A 24,272-nucleotide genomic window follows, 5' to 3' on the forward strand; every position below is an offset into this window, starting at 1 on the left:
GTCTCTTCATGCAACATAAAACATAGATCGATTGAAGTGTCTACATGCAACATAAAACAGTCATAAATAACATTAAAATTGTACTCAAATGTAGTCGCTGAGGTACTGTAACGATAAAGATTTTGTAACAACGCAGGAATAATTGATGGTTATAACTGGTCTTGAATCATTAGTCATACCGTATTTTCTCTTTACGTTGTTTCGGAAACTAAAATGTCTTAAATGTTTATTTGTTTGTGTGTTCTTCAGGCAACAAATAGAAATATTACTCCTGTATATTGACGTTACCGTGCTAGGCGGTATTATTATTATCATTATTACTACTTGGTAAGCTACAACCCTAGTTGGAAAAGCAGCATGCGATAAGCGCAAGGGCTCCAACAGAAAAATAGCCCAGTGAGGAAAGGAAACAAGGAAAATGAAATATTTCTAAATCTTTGTACACAATTATTTATATTATCTTTCTTTACCTATTCGCCATTTTCCTTTACAGCTTATTCTTAACTTTTCAGCTTCTCTTCTTTATTGGGGAAATTTCCTATGCTCAATGCTTTCCCCATTTTGCTTTCCAAACTCAGGTTGTTTCTTGGCTTTTAATGGTACTTACTTATGAACATTAATTGATCTTCATATACTAAAATGAAAAGCATTGCCTAAATTCTCATAAGTGTACTTTATTCCATATGAAATTTACCGTATCCGAAAAAGAGGACCGGAAAAAAAATCAATTTCTACTAAATCCAATGCAAAGATTATGTAATTATTCAAACTTGACATATAACAGACTAATTATATATCAATTATAGATCTCTTGGAACAAGATCCTATCAATTTACCATATCAAAGTACCAAAGTCCTAGTAATAGAATTGCCTCGCCTGTGGGATCAACATTGTAATAAAAAGTTTTGTGGTATTTACATTCACGTGGCAGAGAACAAAATTTGTTTATTTATTTACATTTTTTCGTTATTTATTTGTTTATCAATATTGTTTTTTAATAAATACAATTTTATAGAGATTTGTTTTGAGAGTTATAAAAATTTAGGTTGTTTTTTTATATTAAATATTCTGACTAAGTTTTTATAGTTTATATATGATAGATCTGTTTTAATGTTCTTACCGTTCTTAAGATATTTTATTCTAATTTTTCATGACTTCTTGTAATTTATTTCCTCTCCTCAATGGGCTATTTTTTTCCTGTTGGAGCCCTTGGGCTTATAGAATCCATCTTTTCCAACTAGGGTTGTAGCTTAGCTAGTAGTAGTAGTAGTAGTAGTAGTATTAGTGAAAATAATAATAATAATAATAATAATAATAATAACAATGATAATAATAATAATAATAATAATCACAATAATAATAATAATCACAATAATAATAATAATAAGTGACCTAAAACTCTGACAGTATAGTCTTCATTTCAAAAGGTAAATGTGAATAAACAAGTTTATGAACCATTTCCTTGTCACTCAAATACTATAAGAAAAAAAAAATGCTCAATGTGTGAACGATATTCTGATAAGAACAACCTAGACAGTCCTCTCGATTATCCTTATCAGAATGGCACCACCCCAATTATGCAACCCAAGTGTCTGACATCATAAGTTTTGCTTGACTAAGACTATTGCTATCACTATATTTCCCCAAATTAAAAACGACAACTCTGCAAAGCGGTGGGGAGCGACTGATCCTGCTGATGAAGCATTTTGCATCTCAGCAGTCATTATCTAAGTTTTTTTTTTTTGTTGATAAGAAAGGTGGGTGAAAGAAAATGGGACAGTTAGCTAATAAGTCATGTATAATTGACAATGGCGCAAGTTAGCTGATAAGTCATGTATAATTGACAATGGGGCAAGTTGGCTAACAATTCGTGCATAATTGACAATGGCGCAAGTTAGCTAACAAGTCGTGCGTAATTGACAATGGCGCAAAAAAAAAAAAAAAAAGTGGGGGGGGGAGCCGCTTTGACCCAGACCTCTTCAATAATTTCTCACGGCCTTCCTAACACTGATTTCCTACGACATTTCCTCTATTCTTATGTAGTTTTGTATCTGGACACAGGAACATTTAAGTCTCCTGAGCGATAACTATTGCACTTTATAAATACAAAAAAAAAAAAAAATACAAAAAAAAGACAATAGCAACACCTAATTCACTATTCAAAATCGCCCCACGCTCTCTCTCCCAACAGCTAAATCACTATTTAAAACTCACTCACTCTCTCTCTCTCTCTCTCTCTCTCTCTCTCTCTCTCTCTCTCTCTCTCTCTCTCTCTCTCTCTCTCTCTCAGCGTGTATCTTGCCATATCTAACTATTACACTTTATAAATACAAAAAAAAAAAAGACATAGCAACAGGTAATTTACTATTCAAAATCGCCACACGCTCTCTCTCCTAACAGCTAAATCACTATTTAAAACTAACTCTCTCTCTCTCTCTCTCTCTCTCTCTCTCTCTCTCTCTCTCTCTCTCTCTCTCTCTCTCTCTCTCTCTCTCTCTCTCCCGGCCCCCATAGATGAGTAATGTCGTTAGTGAACCTTACATGTGCATTATATATATATATATATATATATATATATATATATATATATATATATATGTGTGTGTGTGTGTGTATGTATGTATGTATGTATGTATGTATGTATGTATGTATGTATGTTATTATTATTATTATTATTAATGGCTAAGCTACAACCCTAGTTGGAAAAGCAGAATGCTATAAGCCCAGGACTAAATAACTATTTAAAACTCTCTCTCTCTCTCTCTCTCTCTCTCTCTCTCTCTCTCTCTGCTAAATGACTATTTAAAATTCTTTGTGTATGTGTGCGCATGTATTTCGCCATATCCTGTTTACCACTTTAATCTGCCATGCGCCCATATTTGTTCTAAGGATATTCATATCTATTATACGGATATGTACCAAGATAAATTATGGAGAAATTTATTACGTCACCGCCTGCGCGCTTGTGTCATTATGCTGGGAAAAAATTGGTGTTTACAAGTCTGCGTGCGTTCGTACATATGTACGTGAGAAACGTGGGAATACACAGGGCTTTAACTATTTAATTTCTAATTCAATTACACAGGGCTTTAACCATTTAATTTCTAATTTAATTACACAGGGCTTTAACTATTTAATTTCTAATTTAATAACACAGGGCTTTAACTATTTAATTTCTAATTCAATTACACAGGACTTTAACCATTTAATTTCTAATTTAATAACACAGGACTTTAACCATTTAATTTCTAATTTAATAACACAGGACTTTAACCATTTAATTTCTAATTTAATTACACAGGGCTTTAACCATTTAATTTCTAATTCAATTACACGGGGCTTTAACCATTTAATTTCTAATTTAATTACACAGGACTTTAACCATTTAATTTCTAATTCAATTACACAGGGCTTTAACCATTTAATTTCTAATTCAATTACACAGGGCTTTAACCATTTAATTTCTAATTTAATAACACAGGACTTTAACCATTTAATTTCTAATTTAATTACACAGGGCTTTAACCATTTAATTTCTAATTCAATTACACAGGGCTTTAACCATTTAATTTCTAATTTAATAACACAGGACTTTAACCATTTAATTTCTAATTCAATTACACAAGGCTTTAACTATTTAATTTCTAATTCAATTACACAGGACTTTAACCATTTAATTTCTAATTTAATTACACAGGACTTTAACTATTTAATTTCTAATTCAATTACACAGGACTTTAACCATTTAATTTCTAATTTAATTACACAGGACTTTAACTATTTAATTTCTAATTCAATTACACAGGACTTTAACCATTTAATTTCTAATTTAATTACACATGGCTTTAACTATTTAATTTCTAATTCAATTACACAGGACTTTAACCATTTAATTTTTAATTTAATTACACAGGGCTTTAACTATTTAATTTCTAATTCAATTACACAGGACTTTAACCATTTAATTTCTAATTTAATTACACAGGGGTTTAACCATTTAATTTCTAATTTAATTACACAGGGCTTTAACCATTTAATTTCTAATTTAATTACACAGGGCTTTAACTATTTAATTTCTAATTTAATTACACAGGGCTTTAACTATTTAATTTCTAATTTAATTACACAGGACTTTAACCATTTAATTTCTAATTTAATTACACAGGGCTTTAACCATTTAATTTCTAATTTAATTACACAGGGCTTTAACCATTTAATTTCTAATTTAATTACACAGGACTTTAACCATTTAATTTTTAATTTAATTACACAGGGCTTTAACTATTTAATTTCTAATTCAATTACACAGGACTTTAACCATTTAATTTCTAATTTAATTACACAGGGCTTTAACTATTTAATTTCTAATTCAATTACACAGGACTTTAACCATTTAATTTCTAATTTAATTACACAGGGCTTTAACCATTTAATTTCTAATTTAATAACACAGGGCTTTAACTATTTAATTTCTAATTTAATTACACAGGGCTTTAACCATTTAATGTCTAATTTAATTACACAGGGCTTTAACCATTTAATGTCTAATTTAATTACACAGGGCTTTAACTATTTAATTTCTAATTTAACTGTCTTTTTCTTAATCCTTACAAACAGAACCAAAATAAAACATTAAATCACCCTTTTATTTACACTTGAAACAATTATTTTTCTTTTTATGGACGAATTATACAGTGGTTAAACTTTTACAATATTCATATTTACATTTCCATCCTAAAGTTGGGGTTCAGTCACGATTCACCAGATGAAGTACGATTGTGTCAAACGCTGTAATATTTTCTCTGGACCCACCCTCTATTAGAGGAATAAGGGATAAAAAAAAAAAACATTTAATTGATTACTGAATTAGAAAGAACCAGTTGCCTCTTCAAAAGGAAAGGGAAAGTAGTGATTAAAAAAAAAAAGATAACAGTTGCATCTTTGCAAAGAAATGTGAAATAGTATTAAAAGAATAACTGCAACAGAAAAAAAGTTGTATTTATACAAAGAAATATAAAGCAAAGAAAAAATCTACTTTTGAAGTTACATTATGTTATTTCATATTTGTCAAAGTTTGTCAACATTACATTAACTTTGTCACAGAATGTTTTCCAGTGATTCAGTTCTTCTAAATATGTTGTATTGTTACGTTATTGTCAAATTTCTTAAAACTTTACTTAAAAAAGACCAACATAAAAAGCACAGTCGCATAATCGACAAATATAAAGTAAATAAGATAGGATTTACAACTTCCATTAAAAAAGTATTCACGAATATATTCTTTATTTAAAAACATTTAGATGAATAAAAATTGCAATTGTCAATACAGTATATGTAAAATAAAAATATATTCATGTAAATATACGATGTATATGTTTTAAATTTTAAGATTATAAAAAAGTGTTTTTCATACTAAAAGAAAAAAAAAACTTACAAAGCAGCCACCCTTCGTAAGCAAGGTCAGTTGTAGGACACTTCCCCTCTCCCCACACCTACACCCTGCTGAGTCAGTAGTAGGCTAGGAGGACCCCAAGGTAGTAGGACACCCCCTCCTCTACCCCACCTTAATTGAGTCAGTTGTTAGGCTAACTGGGAATAACTTCTGGTGACAAATGAATGTTGGTGGGTGAACAAGTTAAAAACGACAGGGAGAGGAGGTAGATTTCAATTTCACAATTTGGGCCATATGGCCCAGCGTTACGGCCGAGGAGGACATTTAGTACCAAAAGGTAACTTGGGGGAGGAGGGAGACCATAGCAGTTGCGACATCAAGTTATAACAGAGAAGTTAAACAGGAGAATGTAAAGTAGAAGACTAATAAGTGGTTGCAGCTTGGAAGATAAAAAAGCGTGCAGATAGGGTCTGGTGAGAGATCTATTATAAAGGGTCCTTATAATATATATATTATATATATATATATATACATATATATGTATATATATATATATTATATATATACATACATATACATACATACACACACACACACATATATATATATATATATATATATATATATATATATATATATATATATATATATATATAATGCACATGTAAGGTTCACTAACGACACTACTCATCTATGGGGGCTGGGGAGAGTATAAAAAAAAAAGCAATTCGAATCGAGTTTGTGATACTAAAGAAAATATATTTCACTGAATTTCAACGGAGATATTTCAGACAGAATTCATATTACCGTAGTTAAGGGATCAAGACTAATGCACTGCATATTTGCTTATTAATCTAGTATATCACAATGAATGAATTAATTTAATAAAGACGAATTTACTCAGTATAGGTCAAGAAGAATGCACTTAGTCAATATTTCTAGCGAGGCAGATTTACGCAGACTCGCAGCGATGCCCTTTTAGCTCTGAAAAGTTTCCTGATCGCTGATTGGTTGAACAAGATAATTATAACCAATCAGCAGTCAGGAAACTTTTCCTAGCTAAAAGGGCACCGCTTTGTCTGTGCAAATCTGCCTCACTAAAAAAAAATTGACTGTAGGTCATTTGACAGTGATGGAGTTACTCAAGATACAACAAGTAGGATGCGGGAAATGACATTTTAGATTAACAGTTAAGTCATGATGACACTTTCTGAAGAGTGCATTCCATCATACAGAAATGATGGAGAATTAAGGTATCACTGTGCAATTGCGTGACGTATTTGCTGTCTCCTAAATTACTATACTCAATATTTTGTAATGAGACGCATTTGCACCGACTCGCAGCTGCGCCCTTTTAGCTCGGTAAAGTTTCCCGATTGCTGATTGGTTAGAATTATCTTGACCAACCAATCAGCGATCAGGAAACTTGTCTTAGCTAAAAGGGCACCCCTGCGAGTCGGTGCAAATATGCCACTAAAAAAATTGACTATAGGTATTTCAACAGTTAATCAAAATAGTATATATCAGATTTCAAGTTACCATTACCAAGATTACCCCCAAAATATCGTTTGTGAAAAAATAACTGAAAAAAAATGACATCGTAACTGGAAACAAGGGTGATACTTGTGATAGCTGTACAATACACATTACATTTGGAGGGGAGAAGAATGCAGAATGGATTTAACTGGAATATGACAAATATGACATTTAAGTTATCTAAATCTATGTAACTGTTAAGGATATTATAATTATAAATATTTAACTTTAACCATGGGAATACACAGTACCTAACAGGAAAGTAACGACGTTAGCTACCATTACCAGAATAAATAGTTACTGGAACTCCTTTGAAGTCTAAATCTATCATAAAATGAATATCCGTTACAGAATACAGAATTCCAATAAATGAAAAAAGCAAACCTCTACACACATGGTTAGGATAATCACCTACTTCCAGTGCGTACAGTCCAGTAGGTCAATTCAAGGTCTGTAGATTAAGACTTAACCATTTTTAACCCTTATATCCGAAACATGATAGAGTACAGGTGCAAAGGCTTTAAAGTTTATTAGGATGTAATATTAATTTGAAAGACCATCCTTCTATTCCCAAAATATCTATTCAATTTATTGTCCATCTTTATACCAGTGTAGCTCTGTCATTAACTAGCCAAGTACATTATTAGCCTGGAAAGGCATGAAAACATGTCAAGAGTACGGGTGGAAAGGCTTTGAACTTATGAAGTTGATTAAGATCCATTACCTACTAAACCAGACGGAGGATCCTAACAGTCCTCATATGAAGTTGATTAAGATCCATTACCCACTAACCCAGACAGAGGATCCTAACAGTCCTCGTATGAAGTTGATCAAGATCAATTACCTACTAAACCACCCAGAGGATCCTAAAAGTCCTCGTATGAAGTTGATCAAGATCCATTACCCACTAAACCGGACAGAGGATCCCAACAGTCCTCGTATGAAGCTGATCGAGATCCATTACCTACTAAACCAGACAGAGGATCCTGACAGTCCTCGTATGAAGCTGATCGAGATCCATTACCTACTAAACCGGACAAGAGGATCCTGACAGTCCTCGTATGAAGTTGATCTAAGATCCATTACCTACTAAACCAGACAAGAGGATCCCAACAGTCCTCGTATGAAGTTGATCTAAGATCCATTACCTACTAAACCAGACAAGAGGATCCCAACAGTCCTCGTATGAAGTTGATCTAAGATCCATTACCTACTAAACCAGACAAGAGGATCCCAACAGTCCTCGTATGAAGTTGATCTAAGATCCATTACCTACTAAACCAGACAAGAGGATCCCAACAGTCCTCGTATGAAGTTGATCTAAGATCCATTACCTACTAAACCAGACAAGAGGATCCCAACAGTCCTCGTATGAAGTTGATTAAGATTCATTACCTACTAAACCAGATAGAGGATCCTAACAGTCCTCATATGAAGTTGATTAAGATCCAGTCCTCGTATGAAGTTGATCAAGATCCATTACCTACTAAACCAGACAGAGGATCCTAACAGTCCTCGTATGAAGTTGATTTAAGATCCATTACCTACTAAACCAGACAAGAGGATCCCAACAGTCCTCGTATGAACTCGATTTAAGATCCATTACCTACTAAACCAGACAAGAGGATCCCAACAGTCCTCATATGAAGTTGATTAAGATTCATTACCTACTAAACCAGATAGAGGATCCTAACAGTCCTCATATGAAGTTGATTGAGATCCAGTCCTCGTATGAAGTTGATCAAGATCCATTACCTACTAAACCAGACAGAGGATCCTAACAGTCCTCATATGAAGTTGATCAAAATCCATTACCTACTAAACCAGACAGAGGATCCTAACAGTCCTCATATGAAGTTGATTGAGATCCAGTCCTCGTATGAAGTTGATCAAGATCCATTACCTACTAAACCAGACAGAGGATCCTAACAGTCCTCATATGAAGTTGATCAAGATCCATTACCTACTAAACCAGACAGAGGATCCTAACAGTCCTCATATGAAGTTGATCAAGATCCATTACTTACTAAACCAGACAGAGGATCCTAACAGTCCTCATATGAAGTTGATCAAGATCCATTACCTACTAAACCAGACAGAGGATCCTAACAGTCCTCATATGAAGTTGATCAAGATCCATTACCTACTAAACCAGACAGAGGATCCTAACAGTCCTCATATGAAGTTGATTGAGATCCAGTCCTCGTATGAAGTTGATCAAGATCCATTACCTACTAAACCAGACAGAGGATCCTAACAGTCCTCATATGAAGTTGATTAAGATTCATTACCTACTAAACCAGATAGAGGATCCTAACAGTCCTCATATGAAGTTGATTGAGATCCAGTCCTCGTATGAAGTTGATCGAGATCCATTACCTACTAAACCAGCCAGAGGATCCTAACAGTCCTCGTATGAAGTTGATCGAGATCCATTACCTACTAAACCAGCCAGAGGATCCTAACAGTCCTCGTATGAAGTTGATCGAGATCCATTACCTACTAAACCAGCCAGAGGATCCTAACAGTCCTCGTATGAAGTTGATCGAGATCCATTACCTACTAAACCAGCCAGAGGATCCTAACAGTCCTCGTATGAAGTTGATCGAGATCCATTACCTACTAAACCAGCCAGAGGATCCTAACAGTCCTCGTATGAAGTTGATCAAGATCCATTACCTACTAAACCAGCCAGAGGATCCTAACAGTCCTCGTATGAAGTTGAGCAAGATCCATTACCTACTAAACCAGCCAGAGGATCCTAACAGTCCTCGTATGAAGTTGATCAAGATCCATTACCTACTAAACCAGCCAGAGGATCCTAACAGTCCTCGTATGAAGTTGATCAAGATCCATTACCTACTAAACCAGCCAGAGGATCCTAACAGTCCTCGTATGAAGTTGAGCAAGATCCATTACCTACTAAACCAGCCAGAGGATCCTAACAGTCCTCGTATGAAGTTGATCAAGATCCATCACCTACTAAACCAGACAGAGGATCCTAACAGTCCTCGTATGAAGTTGATCAAGATCCATCACCTACTAAACCAGCCAGAGGATCCTAACAGTCCTCATATGAAGTTGATCAAGATCCATCACCTACTAAACCAGCCAGAGGATCCTAACAGTCCTCATATGAAGTTGATCAAGATCCATCACCTACTAAACCAGCCAGAGGATCCTAACAGTCCTCATATGAAGTTGATCAAGATCCATTACCTACTAAACCAGACAGAGGATCCTAACAGTCCTCATATCCAAACTGTAAATAACATGTACGGCAAACCACCTACTGTGTAACAGTATGGTGCGCCTCCTGTAGGTCTTACCCTTAATAAAAATGTCAATAATAATAATGTCCTTAACGAAGGCATAAAGATGGAAGCTGAACAGGTGATCGAGAAATCTAAAAAGTCTTATCTTTAATGTACAGAAATTAGATAGCTTAAATTTGACCTATTCTGACCTCCTTTCATCTCATTTGACCTTCACTTTGACGACCTATCTATTCCCTTTTGATAAATTATGAACATTTACTAATTCAATATTATACACAAAATATGTATATATGTATGAATACAGATTTTTTCTGTTTACTCAATGCTTCTATATGCATATACATAAATCCGCTTAGCACCTTGAGTAATAAATTATAGAAATAAGCATACAATGCAAGCAGAGAAAAGTATACATAATAAATGCCAACCTTCATAAATCTAATATATTTTCAACCGCAACTGTGTCATCGTTCGATCACAAAGAGATTGGATTCTAAACCGGTTGGATCTGGTAGGAATTCTAAGAAGGAATTCAATTCTACAACCTTGAACAAAGTGACAATACAAAGCTGTCATCTGTTACGTCACTCAAATTACTTGGGATTTTTCAAATGATTACTTCATCTTTTTAAATTGGATGGAGTTGTAGATAAAGATGGTTGAATAACTGGGTATATCAATTATTTCTTACGTGGTTTATATGATTGATTGTTATGGATAATCCATCTTATTCTTGTGGTTATTGATTAAGTTAGATAAGACTTAGCAAGTATAAAATAAAACTTAATTTTTAAGTTATTAAAGTTTGCTGTTCTGATTAGCAAACATCGATTGAAGTTGATTTAAAATAGATCTCTGGATTTTTGTAATAATTGATTTGCAAAGATAATTAAAAGAATTTTTCTTTTTCTAAAATTCACAATTTCAAAAATTTGGTTCAATGTTCAATTAAATCAATATTTTATACTATTGTGATGAATAACGCTTCAGGCTTCATGTCACAGTATTGATAGAGACTAAAATCAATCGGTTTGGTAGAATCCAGAGGTCAACGCCAGCTCTCTTGTTTCTACAACCCTTTTTTCTTTCCAGCTTTAGACCCACCTTCATTGCAAAGCTATCAATTTTTGCAAAGCTATCATAATTTTTGCAAAGTTATACATTTCATGTAAAACCAACATGAAGAATAAGTAAACCTATACGACTTATGCTATAAAAACGCTATAGTTGAATCAGTAAAAGTTCAAACTTGCAGCAAATGTTTTTATGTTGAATAGGCTGACAATGTTTTTTTTTATAATTTATATATGAAGTATCTGTCTAAATGTTGTTAATGTTTTTAAAATAATTACTTGAATTGTTCATTACTACTTATGTCGTTTATTCATTTCCTTGTTTCCTTTCCTCACTGGGCTATTTTTCCCTGTTGAAGCCTTTGGGCTTATAGCATCTTTGTTCCAACTAGGGTTGAAGCTCAGATAATAATAATAATAATAATAATAATAATAATAATAATAATAATAACAATAATAATGCTAATAATAATAATAATAATAATAATAATAATAATAATAATAATAATAATAATAACAATAATAATAATAATAAGAAAACAGGGATGCTGGCTGTATTTATGTATACTAAAACTAACACAAAACATATAATACTGGAATGTCAGCTTATATATAATGGTACAGACAGAGATATTTATAGATGAAATTAAAGTCTGGAGAGAAACCAAATATATTCAAAATTATCGTATAAAAAACTAATTTACTTTTAACATGTTACCAATAGTCGAGCCAACGACCCATTTTACACGCCTTGATGCGAGGTGACATTTACCACACATGTAAAAATAGATATGAAATCAAATAAGCTTTGTCATTAATTGGTATCAAACCTACCGGGTGAAACGAGTTTTTCCAGGTACGTTAGCATTGAACAATATTGGTTGAAAGTATGGTACAATAGGTCACGTGACTTTTGAACTTTTCTGGTCTGTTGGTGAGAAGGAGTCTAAGCCAGTTATTCATAAATATATGATAAAATAACCACGAGTTTCAGGAACATTCAGAATATCAGTGCAATTGACAATTTGTACATATGCTTCAAGTAATCTTACGCATTTCTTTAATACGTACGGATGAAATACTTTCTAAGGATACTCCAAAATCAAACCATTGTCCCCTAGTCTTGGGTAGTGCCATAACCTCTGTACATTGGTCTTCCACTGTCTTAGGTTAGAGATCTCTTGCTTGAGGGTACACTCGGGCACACTATCTTATTTCTCTTCCTCTGGTCTGTTAAAGTTTTAATAGCTTATTTAAGAAATATGTATTTCAATGTTGTTACTGTTTGCAAGATATTTTATTTTTCCCTCTTTCCTTTCCTCACTGGGCTATTTTCCCTGTTGGAGCCCCTGGGCTTATAGCATTCTGCTTTTCCAACTAGGGTTGTAGCCTAGCAAGTAATAATTATAATAATAATAATAATAATAATAATCTATCTTATTAACTTAAAAACATAAGCTTGGATTACGTAATTACTTATACAACGAAAGATCATTGTAGTAAATTATTCTGTATAGCCGTAAACAACGTTTATTAGTAAACATCAACAATGACAGTTTTAACATGGCTATGAACGACCCGCCGGTAATTTTATAAACAATGACGTCATTTATTACAGCTCAAAATGAGAGTTGCCGTATTTTGACTAAAATTCAGACTACATAATTTACAGGGAACGGGATCAACTTTCTACAGTATTGTATATAGCACAGATTCTAGCTCCGGTATGTTCTTAAGTGTTGCTCTGAATAAATCTTTTGGAGTTGTCCTGTATATTAAATTTCATGGGCAATTAAAATACATGATTATATATACAGTATATATACATATATATACATATATATACATACATATATACACATATATATATACATATATACACATATATATATATACATATATACATATATATATACATATATACATATATACATATATACATATATATATACATATATATATACACATATATATACATATATATATATACATATATATACACATATATATACACATATATACACATATATATACACATATATATACACATATATACACATATATACACACATATACACACATATATATATAATATATATATATATATATATATATATATATATATATATATATATATATATATATATATATATATACATCCATATATATACATAACCCTTTCTGAGTGAAAATATCTTAATGTGGTGAACGGGTTTGCGTATGGCCATGATCAGCAAAGCTGTACTAGTCAGGGCCATTCTTACAAGGTTGGTTTGCCGAGAGGGATAGACTAAAATCTCTCACCATCACCAATCCGCAATGGCCAGCGTGATGATAAAAACTGACTAAATCCCAGACAGGAGTAATGCTATGTCTGAGGCCTTTTTCCTGCAATGAACTAGGAACAGCTCCATTTTTTATTGTACATATGCATGCATACATACATACATACATACATTCATTAATTTATATATACAATCATGCAGGCATACAGACACACAAACTATACAACACTATACAGACAATTTCAAACTTGGTGATTTTTTTTTCCATAGGTGGAAATAACTCATTTTGTAGTTCTGAAGTTCCCTTCCACAATGAGCTTTTCAATATTTGAGCCTGCACACTCCTTAGTGAGTAGTTACATACATACATATATATATATATATATATATATATATATATATATATATATATATATATATATATATATATATATATATATATATATATATATATATATATATATATATTTATATATATATATTATTTCTAATCCAATCAAAATTTTGTGTTTATAGCCACAGCAGTGTGCTAAAGTGGCCTTAGAGGGAAAATTATTACTTATTACAATCCGAAGTAAACTTTATAGAAACGAAGTAATCTTCTTACAAAAATGGGATTAAGAAGTTGACAAGACACACAGCCAGCGTTCAGTCGATTACGCATATAAATCTAAAAACATCTTTTGAGGACTAATTCATTTATGTATATAAAGTAAAAAGATATCTGTTTGTGACTATGAAATGGATATATGAAAAATATGTAGAAATAATGGGCATAATTATGAATTAAAAAGTACAAGGTTTAAATCATCATAATTATGAAATAAAAGGTACAAGGTTTTAAATGGTCATAATAATTATGAAATAAATAGTACAAGGTTTTATCCAGTCTTAGTTATATAAAGATGTTTAATAAAAAAAAATATAACCCGATTAAAAAGAAGTTACGTCATAATTAGGTCATCCGATTTTTAGTAAAAAAATATAACCGGATTAAAAAGAGGTTCCGATATAATCCACGGTCATAATTAGGTCATCCTGAAATGCAAAAATCATATACAAAAAGAGAAAAGAAGTTGGTGTCCCTGCTTTTATCCTCACAGCGATGACTTAAATAAGGTTTCAAGAAGGTTTCAAGGTATACGTTCAAGACCACATGCGCTATTATATAATAAAAAAAAATCTTGTTCTCCGGATAAAGTCTTACGTGAGAGAACTGCACCTTCCAATTGCATCTTTTTTTTCCAATTAAAAAAAAATCAATAAAAAACATGGTACTTGAACTTGCCTTCTACGGCAGGTGAGTTTTTATAATGTAGCTTTTCCACTTTTTCTACCTTTTTTTATCCTTGCTAAAAAAATGTTTTTTTTAGATGGTTTGTCCTTGAACATGATCTTGTTATTTTTGCGAATAAAGTTAAATGGGATTTCCAAGTTTCATTTTAGTATTTTTTCCTCAACTTCCAAGCCGAGAGCATAATTGACTTTTTTTTATTATTTTTTTTTTTTTGTACGAAAGAGTGAATGTACCTTTCATCGTCATCTTTAATATTTTTCGAAAAATACACATTTCCCCTTGTGTATATCCAATACTTCTGTACTTTATTTTTTCAAGTACATTTTGTGTTTGCTTAACCTATCTCTGTATTTTGCTTACAGGCAATATTTTTCCGAATACATTTTGTGTTTAACCTTTCTCAGTACTTTCTATACATCTATCTATTTATCTCAGTAAAACCTATAGTGTGGTTTCTCTAATTTCAGAACATCACAGGATTTCCATATTTCCTTCAATGCTTATATTTGTCCATATATTTAGTATTTTAGGCTTGGTTTACTTAAGTAAAGACTTGATGATCGTCCAATACTTCCTTTGGATCTTCTTAAACGCAGCCTACTTCCTTCGACACGGCCTACTTCCTTCGGCTCTTCCTAAAACGCGGCCTACTTTCTTCGGCGCCTCTTAAAACGCGGCCTACTTCCTTCGCCGCCTCTTAAAACGCGGCCTACTTCCTTCGCCGCCTCTTAAAACGCGGCCTACTTCCTTCGCCGCCTCTTAAAACGCGGCCTACTTCCTTCGCCGCCTCTTAAAACGCGGCCTACTTCCTTCGCCGCCTCTTAAAACGCGGCCTACTTCCTTCGCCGCCTCTTAAAACGCGGCCTACTTCCTTCGCCGCCTCTTAAAACGCGGCCTACTTCCTTCGCCGCCTCTTAAAACGCGGCCTACTTCCTTCGCCACCTCTTAAAACGCGGCCTACTTCCTTCGCCACCTCTTAAAACGCGGCCAACTTCCATCGGCTCTTCTTAAAACGCGGCCAACTTCCATCGGCTCTTCTTAAACGCGGCCTACTTCCTTCGGCACTTTGTAAACGCGGCCTACTTCCTTCGGCTCTTCTTAAACGCGGCCAACTTCCATCGGCTCTTCTTAAACGCGGCCAACTTCCTTCGGCTCTTCTTAAACGCGGCCAACTTCCTTCGGCTCTTCTTAAACGCGGCCTACTTCCTTCGGCACTTTGTAAACGCGGCCTACTTCCTTCGGCACTTTGTAAACGCGGCCTACTTCCTTCGGCACTTTGTAAACGCTGCCTACTCCATTCGGCACTACTTAAACGCTGCCTACTCCCTTTGGCACTACTTAAACGCGGCCTACTCCCTTTGGCACTTCTTAAACGCGGCCTACTCCCTTTGGCACTTCTTAAACGCGGCCTACTCCCTTTGGCACTTCTTAAACGCGGCCTACTCCCTTTGGCACTTCTTAAACGCGGCCTACTCCCTTTGGCACTTCTTAAACGCGGCCTACTCCCTTTGGCACTTCTTAAACGCGGCCTACTCCCTTTGGCACTTCTTAAACGCGGCCTACTCCCTTTGGCACTTCTTAAACGCGGCCTACTCCCTTTGGCACTTCTTAAACGCGGCCTACTCCCTTTGGCACTTCTTAAACGCGGCCTACTCCCTTTGGCACTTCTTAAACGCGGCCTACTCCCTTTGGCACTTCTTAAACGCGGCCTACTCCCTTTGGCACTTCTTAAACGCGGCCTACTCCCTTTGGCACTTCTTAAACGCGGCCTACTCCCTTTGGCACTTCTTAAACGCGGGCTAACGCGGCCTACTCCCTTTGGCACTTCTTAAATGTGGGCTACTCCCTTTGGCACTTCTTAAACGCGGGCTACTCCCTTTGGCACTTCTTAAACGCGGGCTACTCCCTCTGGCACTTCTTAAACGCGGGCTACTCCCTCTGGCACTTCTTAAACGCGGGCTACTCCCTCTGGCACTTCTTAAACGCGGGCTACTCCCTCTGGCACTTCTTAAACGCGGGCTACTCCCTCTGGCACTTCTTAAACGCGGGCTACTCCCTCTGGCACTTCTTAAACGCGGGCTACTCCCTCTGGCACTTCTTAAACGCGGGCTACTCCCTCTGGCACTTCTTAGATGCGGCCTATTTCTTTCGATGCTCCTCAGCCCGACCTACCTCCCTCGGCTCCGCCGCAGCCCGACCTACCTCCCTCGGCTCCGCCGCAGCCCGACCTACCTCCCTCGGCTCCGCCGCAGCCCGACCTACCTCCCTCGGCTCCGCCGCAGCCCGACCTACCTCCCTCGGCTCCGCCGCAGCCCGACCTACCTCCCTCGGCTCCGCCGCAGCCCGACCTACCTCCCTCGGCTCCGCCGCAGCCCGACCTACCTCCCTCGGCTCCGCCGCAGCCCGACCTACCTCCCTCGGCTCCGCCGCAGCCCGACCTACCTCCCTCGGCTCCGCCGCAGCCCGACCTACCTCCCTCGGCTCCGCCGCAGCCCGACCTACCTCCCTCGGCTCCGCCGCAGCCCGACCTACCTCCCTCGGCTCCGCCGCAGCCCGACCTACCTCCCTCGGCTCCGCCGCAGCCCGACCTACCTCCCTCGGCTCCGCCGCAGCCCGACCTACCTCCCTCGGCTCCGCCGCAGCCCGACCTACCTCCCTCGGCTCCGCCGCAGCCCGACCTACCTCCCTCGGCTCCGCCGCAGCCCGACCTACCTCCCTCGGCTCCGCCGCAGCCCGACCTACCTCCCTCGGCTCCGCCGCAGCCCGACCTACCTCCCTCGGCTCCGCCGCAGCCCGACCTACCTCCCTCGGCTCCGCCGCAGCCCGACCTACCTCCCTCGGCTCCGCCGCAGCCCGACCTACCTCCCTCGGCTCCGCCGCAGCCCGACCTACCTCCCTCGGCTCCGCCGCAGCCCGACCTACCTCCCTCGGCTCCGCCGCAGCCCGACCTACCTCCCTCGGCTCCGCCGCAGCCCGACCTACCTCCCTCGGCTCCGCCGCAGCCCGACCTACCTCCCTCGGCTCCGCCGCAGCCCGACCTACCTCCCTCGGCTCCGCCGCAGCCCGACCTACCTCCCTCGGCTCCGCCGCAGCCCGACCTACCTCCCTCGGCTCCGCCGCAGCCCGACCTACCTCCCTCGGCTCCGCCGCAGCCCGACCTACCTCCCTCGGCTCCGCCGCAGCCCGACCTACCTCCCTCGGCTCCGCCGCAGCCCGACCTACCTCCCTCGGTTCCGACACTGCTAAGCCGAAACACTGTCTGCTACGCTGGGCCCTGTCTAAGCACGATCTGCTACGCTGGGCCCTCTCTAAACACGACCTGCTACGCTGGGCTCTGTCTAAACACTTTCTGATATGCTTGGTTCTGTCTAAACACCATCTGCTATGCTCGGGTCTGCCTAAACACTATCTGCTACCCCTGGCCCTGTCTAAACACTATCTGCTACCCCTGGCTCTGTCTAAATACTATCTGCTACGCTCGGCCCTGCCTAAACACCATCTGCTACGCTCTGCCCTGCCTAAACACCATCTGCTACGCTGGGCTCTGCCTAAACACCATCTGCTACTTTCGGCTCCGTCTAAACACCATCTGCTACGCTCGGCTCCGTCTAAACACGATCTGCTACGCTCGGCTCCGTCTAAACACGATCTGCTACGCTCGGCTCCGTCTAAACACGATCTGCTACGCTCGGCTCCGTCTAAACACGATCTGCTACGCTCGGCTCCGTCTAAACACGATCTGCTACGCTCGGCTCCGTCTAAACACGATCTGCTACGCTCGGCTCCGTCTAAACACGATCTGCTACGCTCGGCTCCGTCTAAACACGATCTGCTACGCTCGGCTGTCTAAACACGATCTGCTACGCTCGGCTGTCTAAACACGATCTGCTACGCTCGGCTGTCTAAACACGATCTGCTACGCTCGGCTGTCTAAACACTATCTGCTACGCTCGGCTGTCTAAACACGATCTGCTACGCTCGGCTGTCTAAACACGATCTGCTACTCTCGGCTGTCTAAACACGATCTGCTACTCTCGGCTGTCTAAACACGATCTGCTACTCTCGGCTGTCTAAACACGATCTGCTACTCTCGGCAGTCTAAACACGATCTGCTACGCTCGGCAGTCTAAACACGATCTGCTACTCTCGGCTGTCTAAACACGATCTGCTACTCTGCTCTGTCTAAACACTATCGGCTTTGTCTAAACACGATCTGCTACTTTCGGCTCCGTCTAAACATGATCTGCTACTCTCTGCTCTGTTAAACATTGTCTGCTACACTCAGCTGTCTAAAAACGATCTGCTACTCTCGGCTCTATCTAAATTTCCTCCACTTCTCATATCTTGTTGCCAGAACTATATACTTCTCTCACTATGTATGACTTTATTCTAATTTCTCCATGACCTTTCATACCTCCTCCCAGCCCTCCCTATTCAAAATTTTATACTTCTCACAGCAACTGCCTTACCTAATGTACTTTACATTCAATATTTTCTATAATCCATTCATTATTATTTTTTTTTTCAGTTCTCTGGCTCTATACTTTACCAGTTTAAGTAAATTATATAATTGTCATTTATATAATTCGTTTGTTACCATCAAATCGCTCACAGCCTTTTGTAAATTTCTGTTTACACGTAGGTAAATTTGAAAATCTCTTGCACATGAAAAAAATGTACACTCGAGATTGCCTTCACGTTGCGTCTTAATTATTCATGTTTTTTTTAATTGAAACATTTCCACTTTTTGTGCCCGTTTTTCTAGTCTTTAGTCTCGAACTTGTGTATCTATCTTACTGGGTCAAACTTATAAATCCCATCCCAGTTAAATAATATTTTTCAGCTGAAAATTGCACATTTTGTAACGAGTAACTTCCTAAGTAATACCTGATAAATCACTACTAGATTTTCTTAGATCTGATTGGACCTGTTTTGAATATATTAAAGTAAAATTTTACCAATTGTATTTGGTAATGTTTGGGGGAAGTTCCCGGACAACAAATATAATTCAATTGGAGCAAGTAAAAAATTTGTAACAGATAAAAATATTTGCACAAGAAAAAAAATCTGATCAGTATTTAAACAACTAAAAATATTTATACAAGAAAAAAAAAACTTCAAATTCATATAACAGCTGAAAATATTTGCACAAGAAAAACTTTACCAGAATACATATAACAGTTAAATATATTTGCACAAGAAAAAAACCTTGTCATAAACTATATAACTGCTAAAAAAGGTTTGCACAAGAAAAAACATCACCAGTCTATATATAACAACTAAAAATATTTGCACAAGCAAAAATACCTTATCAGGATCTATATAACAGCTAAAAATATTTGCACAAGAAAAAATACCTTATCAGGATCGATATAACAGCTAAAAATATTTGCACAAGAAAAAACCTTATCAAGATCTATACAGCAGCTAAAAATATTTAGCCAAGGAAAAAAAATACCAGAATCTATATAACAGCTAAAAACATTTAGCCAAGGAAAAAAAAAACCCTTATAAACTATACAACAGCTAAAAATATTTGCACAATAAAAAAAATTATCAGAATCTATATAACCGCTAAAAATATTTAGCCAAGGAAAAAAAAAACCTTATAACTATACAACAGCTAAAAATATTTGCACAAGAAAAAATTATCAGAATCTATATAACAGCTAAAAATATTTAGCCAAGGAAAAAAAAAACCTTATAAACTATACAACAGCTAAAAATATTTGCACAAGAAAAAAATTATCAGAATTATATAACAGCTAAAAATATTTAGCCAAGGAAAAAAAAAAACCTTATAAACTATACAACAGCAAAAAATATTTGCACAAGAAATAAAACAAACTATACAACAGCTAAATACCATAGAATATTTATAATAGGACGGAATATAGGCACTTACCTTACCATGCAGACGGCCCCAGTAAAATTCCGTTCCAGCCAGATATGGCGTTCTTACCGCCGGTAATTACCGAGTTGCAAATTGCAGCGATAGGCTGATTTATCGATAGAGGATCCATTCCAGTTATATAGTTAACCGCCATCTTGAATTCGCCACACCGGACACATATACAAATCGTTTCCGACAACAACCTACCAATTGGAAATGTAAAACACGCGATTACACACCTCATTACCAAAACGTACTGTCAACAAGTCTGAAAAACAAAAAAAATGAGCAGGAGAATATTCCACCTTGCGTTCCAAAATCCTTTGACAAGGACTATCAAAACATAGTTTGAAGCTAAAACTAGTCATTCTGAGGGAACCAAATACCTTTGGGATTTTTTTTTTTTTTGTAGAAATTGGAATTTCATTTGTAGCGTATCGATGGTATTATTATTATTATTATTGTTATTGTTATTATTATTCATTAATTGCGCAAGTAAATTTTACAAATTCTTCTTTTATTCTTGAACACCGAAGATATAGCCACGATAATGATCATAATTTCTTATATTCTAACGCCATTACGGTCATCTCTCTCTCTCTCTCTCTCTCTCTCTCTCTCTCTCTCTCTCTCTCTCTCTCTCTCTCTCTCTCTCTCTCACAATTTAACCTATCGACCAATAAGCGTCTTCTCTAGATACTGATAATTCAAGTAATGATTGAGTGGTTTCCGAGAGATTTTGGTATACAAAAAATTAATTCACTGGCGTTGCTGATGAAGATCTGACGGACCATTATATTTACAAGTGTGCCATTGCGAATGCTCTCCAATTCTCGCACGTTGGTATATGTATACTAGTCTTATCTTTATGTTTTTAATAAAAGAAGACGGTCCTATTTCAAGACAAAATTTCCAGCAAGAGAAAATTTTCTCTGTCTAGCCATAATTCAAGACAATGCTTTCTACACTGCTAAAAAACCGTAATTCTAATCGTAAATTCTCCTTAAAAATATACTGTTCTCAGCCGCATTCCAGTAAAATAAAGGCGACCGTAGTTTTTACCCTACTTAGTTATTATATTTTACGGGTTGGTGACCGTAATATCACCCCTTTATGTCAATATATTCATTTTAAACCGGTAAATGCCCGGCAACATTTACTCCAGGATTTTTATCGTTCTTTTACGGCAAATTTTTAACAGTGTAGGTGTGGTAAGACCTAAAAAAAAGTTTTCCTCTCTGATAATATAGATGAAAACAACACTTCAAGAGTTCACTGAGAATTCAGAATAATGTTTACACTTTCTGCTCAGAATTCAAAGTCAGAAATTACATCAATACTCCCATTGCGTGCCAAGAACAGAAAACGTGTGCATGACGATAACCCTGTGCATGACCAGAAACCCAAACAGTTTTCATAGATGGTAATTCGCGTATTGTAGATAAACGTGGTTGACATAACTGTTAATTGCTAAGAGATAAGTCTATTAAGCATTATTATTATTATTATTATTATTATCATTACTTGCTAAGCTACAACCCTAGTTGGAAGGCAGGATGCTAAAAGCCCAGGGGCTACAACATGCAAAATAGCCCGGTGAGGAAAGGAAACGAGAAAAAATTGAAAATCTTAAGAACAGTAAAATTAGAAAAAAATATTTCCTATATAAACTATAAAAAAAACTTTTACAAAACAAAAGAAAGAAATATGAGATGGAATAGTGTGCCCTAGTGTACCCTCAAGCAAGAGAACTCTAATCCAAGTCAGTGGAAGACCATGGTACATAGGCTATGGCACTACTCAAGACTAGAGAACAATGGTTTGATTTTGGAGTGTCCTCCTCCTAGAAGAGCTGCTCACCATAACTAAGGAGTCTCTAATATCTATTACGTATTTTCATATTCATTACTTATAAACGAAATGACTTTGGCAGTGTCTTATAGTTTAATTATGTAATATTCCTTAACAATTGGAGAAAAATATTTTGATGCTTAATATTCTCCTACACTAAGTATTTTTAAAGGAAATAATGTGGCAATTATTCTATTATAAATTTAGAACATATGAGAAAAGGTTCTAGGACAAATATCCAGGGAGAGAAGAATCTATACAAAGAAAACATTCTGAAAGCTCAGAAAATATTATAACAGCAGAAGCCATATAGAATATAGATATATTCAAGACCTTTGGACATTGAGCTGTCTTGGGGTAGAGTTCTCTTGCTTGAGGGAACACGCGAGCACACTATTCTACCGATTTCTCTTTCTCTTGTCATTTTGAAGTTTTTATAGCTTATATATAATAGATTTAATTTAATGTTCTTATTATTCTTAAACTTGTCTTATAGTCCATTTCCTTATTTCCTTTCCTCACTGAGCTATTTTCCCTCTTGGAGCCCTTGGGCTTATAGCATCCTGCTTTTCCAACTAGGCTTGCAGCTTAGCAAGTAGTAGTAGTAGTAATAATAATAATAATAATAATAATAATAATAATAATAATAATATTTTAAAAACGGTTGTACACATCTTTAACTATTTGACGAAGAATAATGGTCCAGTTATGGAAGCTAAAATTGCATAAAAAAAAAAAAACCATCATCGATGCAAATTCAATACTCGTTATCTGCAATAAAGTATGAGAGTCAGGTCCAATAAGCAATTGATATCCACCATGCATCGCAACATCAAGCACATGATGTTTTCCGAGACATCCAAGATAACCATGTCAGGTGCCATGACCACATCTAATTCAGTAACCTATTTATTATTATATTACTACCTTTCAATATCTCAGGGTCTCAAGGTTGTAAGAGATAAACCAGTAATTAACCTCCCAAATATTAGTATCAATCAGGAAATGTAACCGATGTTTAACTGCATTTAAAGGTTTAAAAGCCGCTCATGAATGGCAAGGGCAAGGGACAGTGGCATTGCCCTATCAAGTGGGACAATGCCCTAGAGACTGACCATATACACATATGATCAGCGCCCTAGCCCCCTCTCCACCCAAGCTAGGACGCAGGAAGGCCAGGCAATGGCTGTTGATAGGCTCCCCCAAACCCCCCATCCTTAGCTCACAAGGATGGAAAGGTTACAGCGACCAAAGGAACTAACGAGTTTAAGCAGGACTCGAACCCCAGTCTGGCGTTTAACAGTCAGAGACGTTACTGCATCGGCCACCGTAACCGTATGCAGTGCATAGTACGGTGATCTAGAATATAAATGTTATATCTGAAAGCTTCACAAAAACTCATATATCTGAAAACATCGTAATTGAAATGACATCGAATTCAGAGAGCCGATCGATTGAATAAGTGGCCTATTGAATACGTCCTTGCCTGGCATTCTGCCGGATGGTGGTTCGAGTACCGCTCAAGCTCGATAGTTTCTTGTAGTATCTGCAACCTTGCCATCCTTGTGAGCTACAGATGGGGTTTTGAGGAGCCTATGGGTCTCCCTTCTACGTCATCAACAGCCATTTCCTGACCCTCCCTGGTCCCCGCTTGCGCGCTAATATG

At 36.9% G+C, this 24,272-nt stretch overlaps 2 protein-coding genes across 2 annotated transcripts in view; both read right to left on the bottom strand.

The window, feature by feature from the left end:
* The window catches only part of LOC137614756 (uncharacterized), a 268,283-nt gene extending 247,272 nt beyond the window's left edge, over window positions 1-21,011 (bottom strand). Inside the window, exon 1 of the mRNA XM_068344427.1 lies at window positions 20,768-21,011. The gene's annotated coding sequence lies outside the window, so the exon portion shown is untranslated. The remainder of the gene's footprint in view (window positions 1-20,767) is intronic.
* LOC137615093 (uncharacterized PE-PGRS family protein PE_PGRS20-like) lies at window positions 15,839-20,909 on the bottom strand. Its single transcript, XM_068344724.1, has 3 exons — window positions 20,773-20,909; window positions 17,035-18,101; window positions 15,839-16,686 (listed from the first exon to the last, which is right to left on the bottom strand). Exons 1-3 carry the CDS (start codon window positions 20,907-20,909, stop codon window positions 15,839-15,841), a joined length of 2,052 nt encoding a protein of 683 aa, XP_068200825.1.
* Window positions 21,012-24,272: the final 3,261 nt, after the last annotated feature.

This window comes from Palaemon carinicauda, chromosome 21 (genome assembly GCF_036898095.1).
Source record: "Palaemon carinicauda isolate YSFRI2023 chromosome 21, ASM3689809v2, whole genome shotgun sequence".
NCBI classification, from domain to species: domain Eukaryota; kingdom Metazoa; phylum Arthropoda; class Malacostraca; order Decapoda; family Palaemonidae; genus Palaemon; species Palaemon carinicauda.

Coding starts and splice junctions, on each gene's coding strand:
- LOC137615093 (XM_068344724.1), bottom strand. CDS start 20,909: ATGGCGGTTAACTATATAACTGGAATGGATCCTCTATCGATAAATCAG. Junction 18,102..20,772: donor TTACTGGGGCCGTCTGCATG/GTAAGGTAAGTG, acceptor TCGGCTTAGCAG/TGTCGGAACCGAGGGAGGTA. Junction 16,687..17,034: donor CTGCGGCGGAGCCGAGGGAG/GTAGGTCGGGCT, acceptor ACATTTAAGAAG/TGCCAAAGGGAGTAGGCCGC.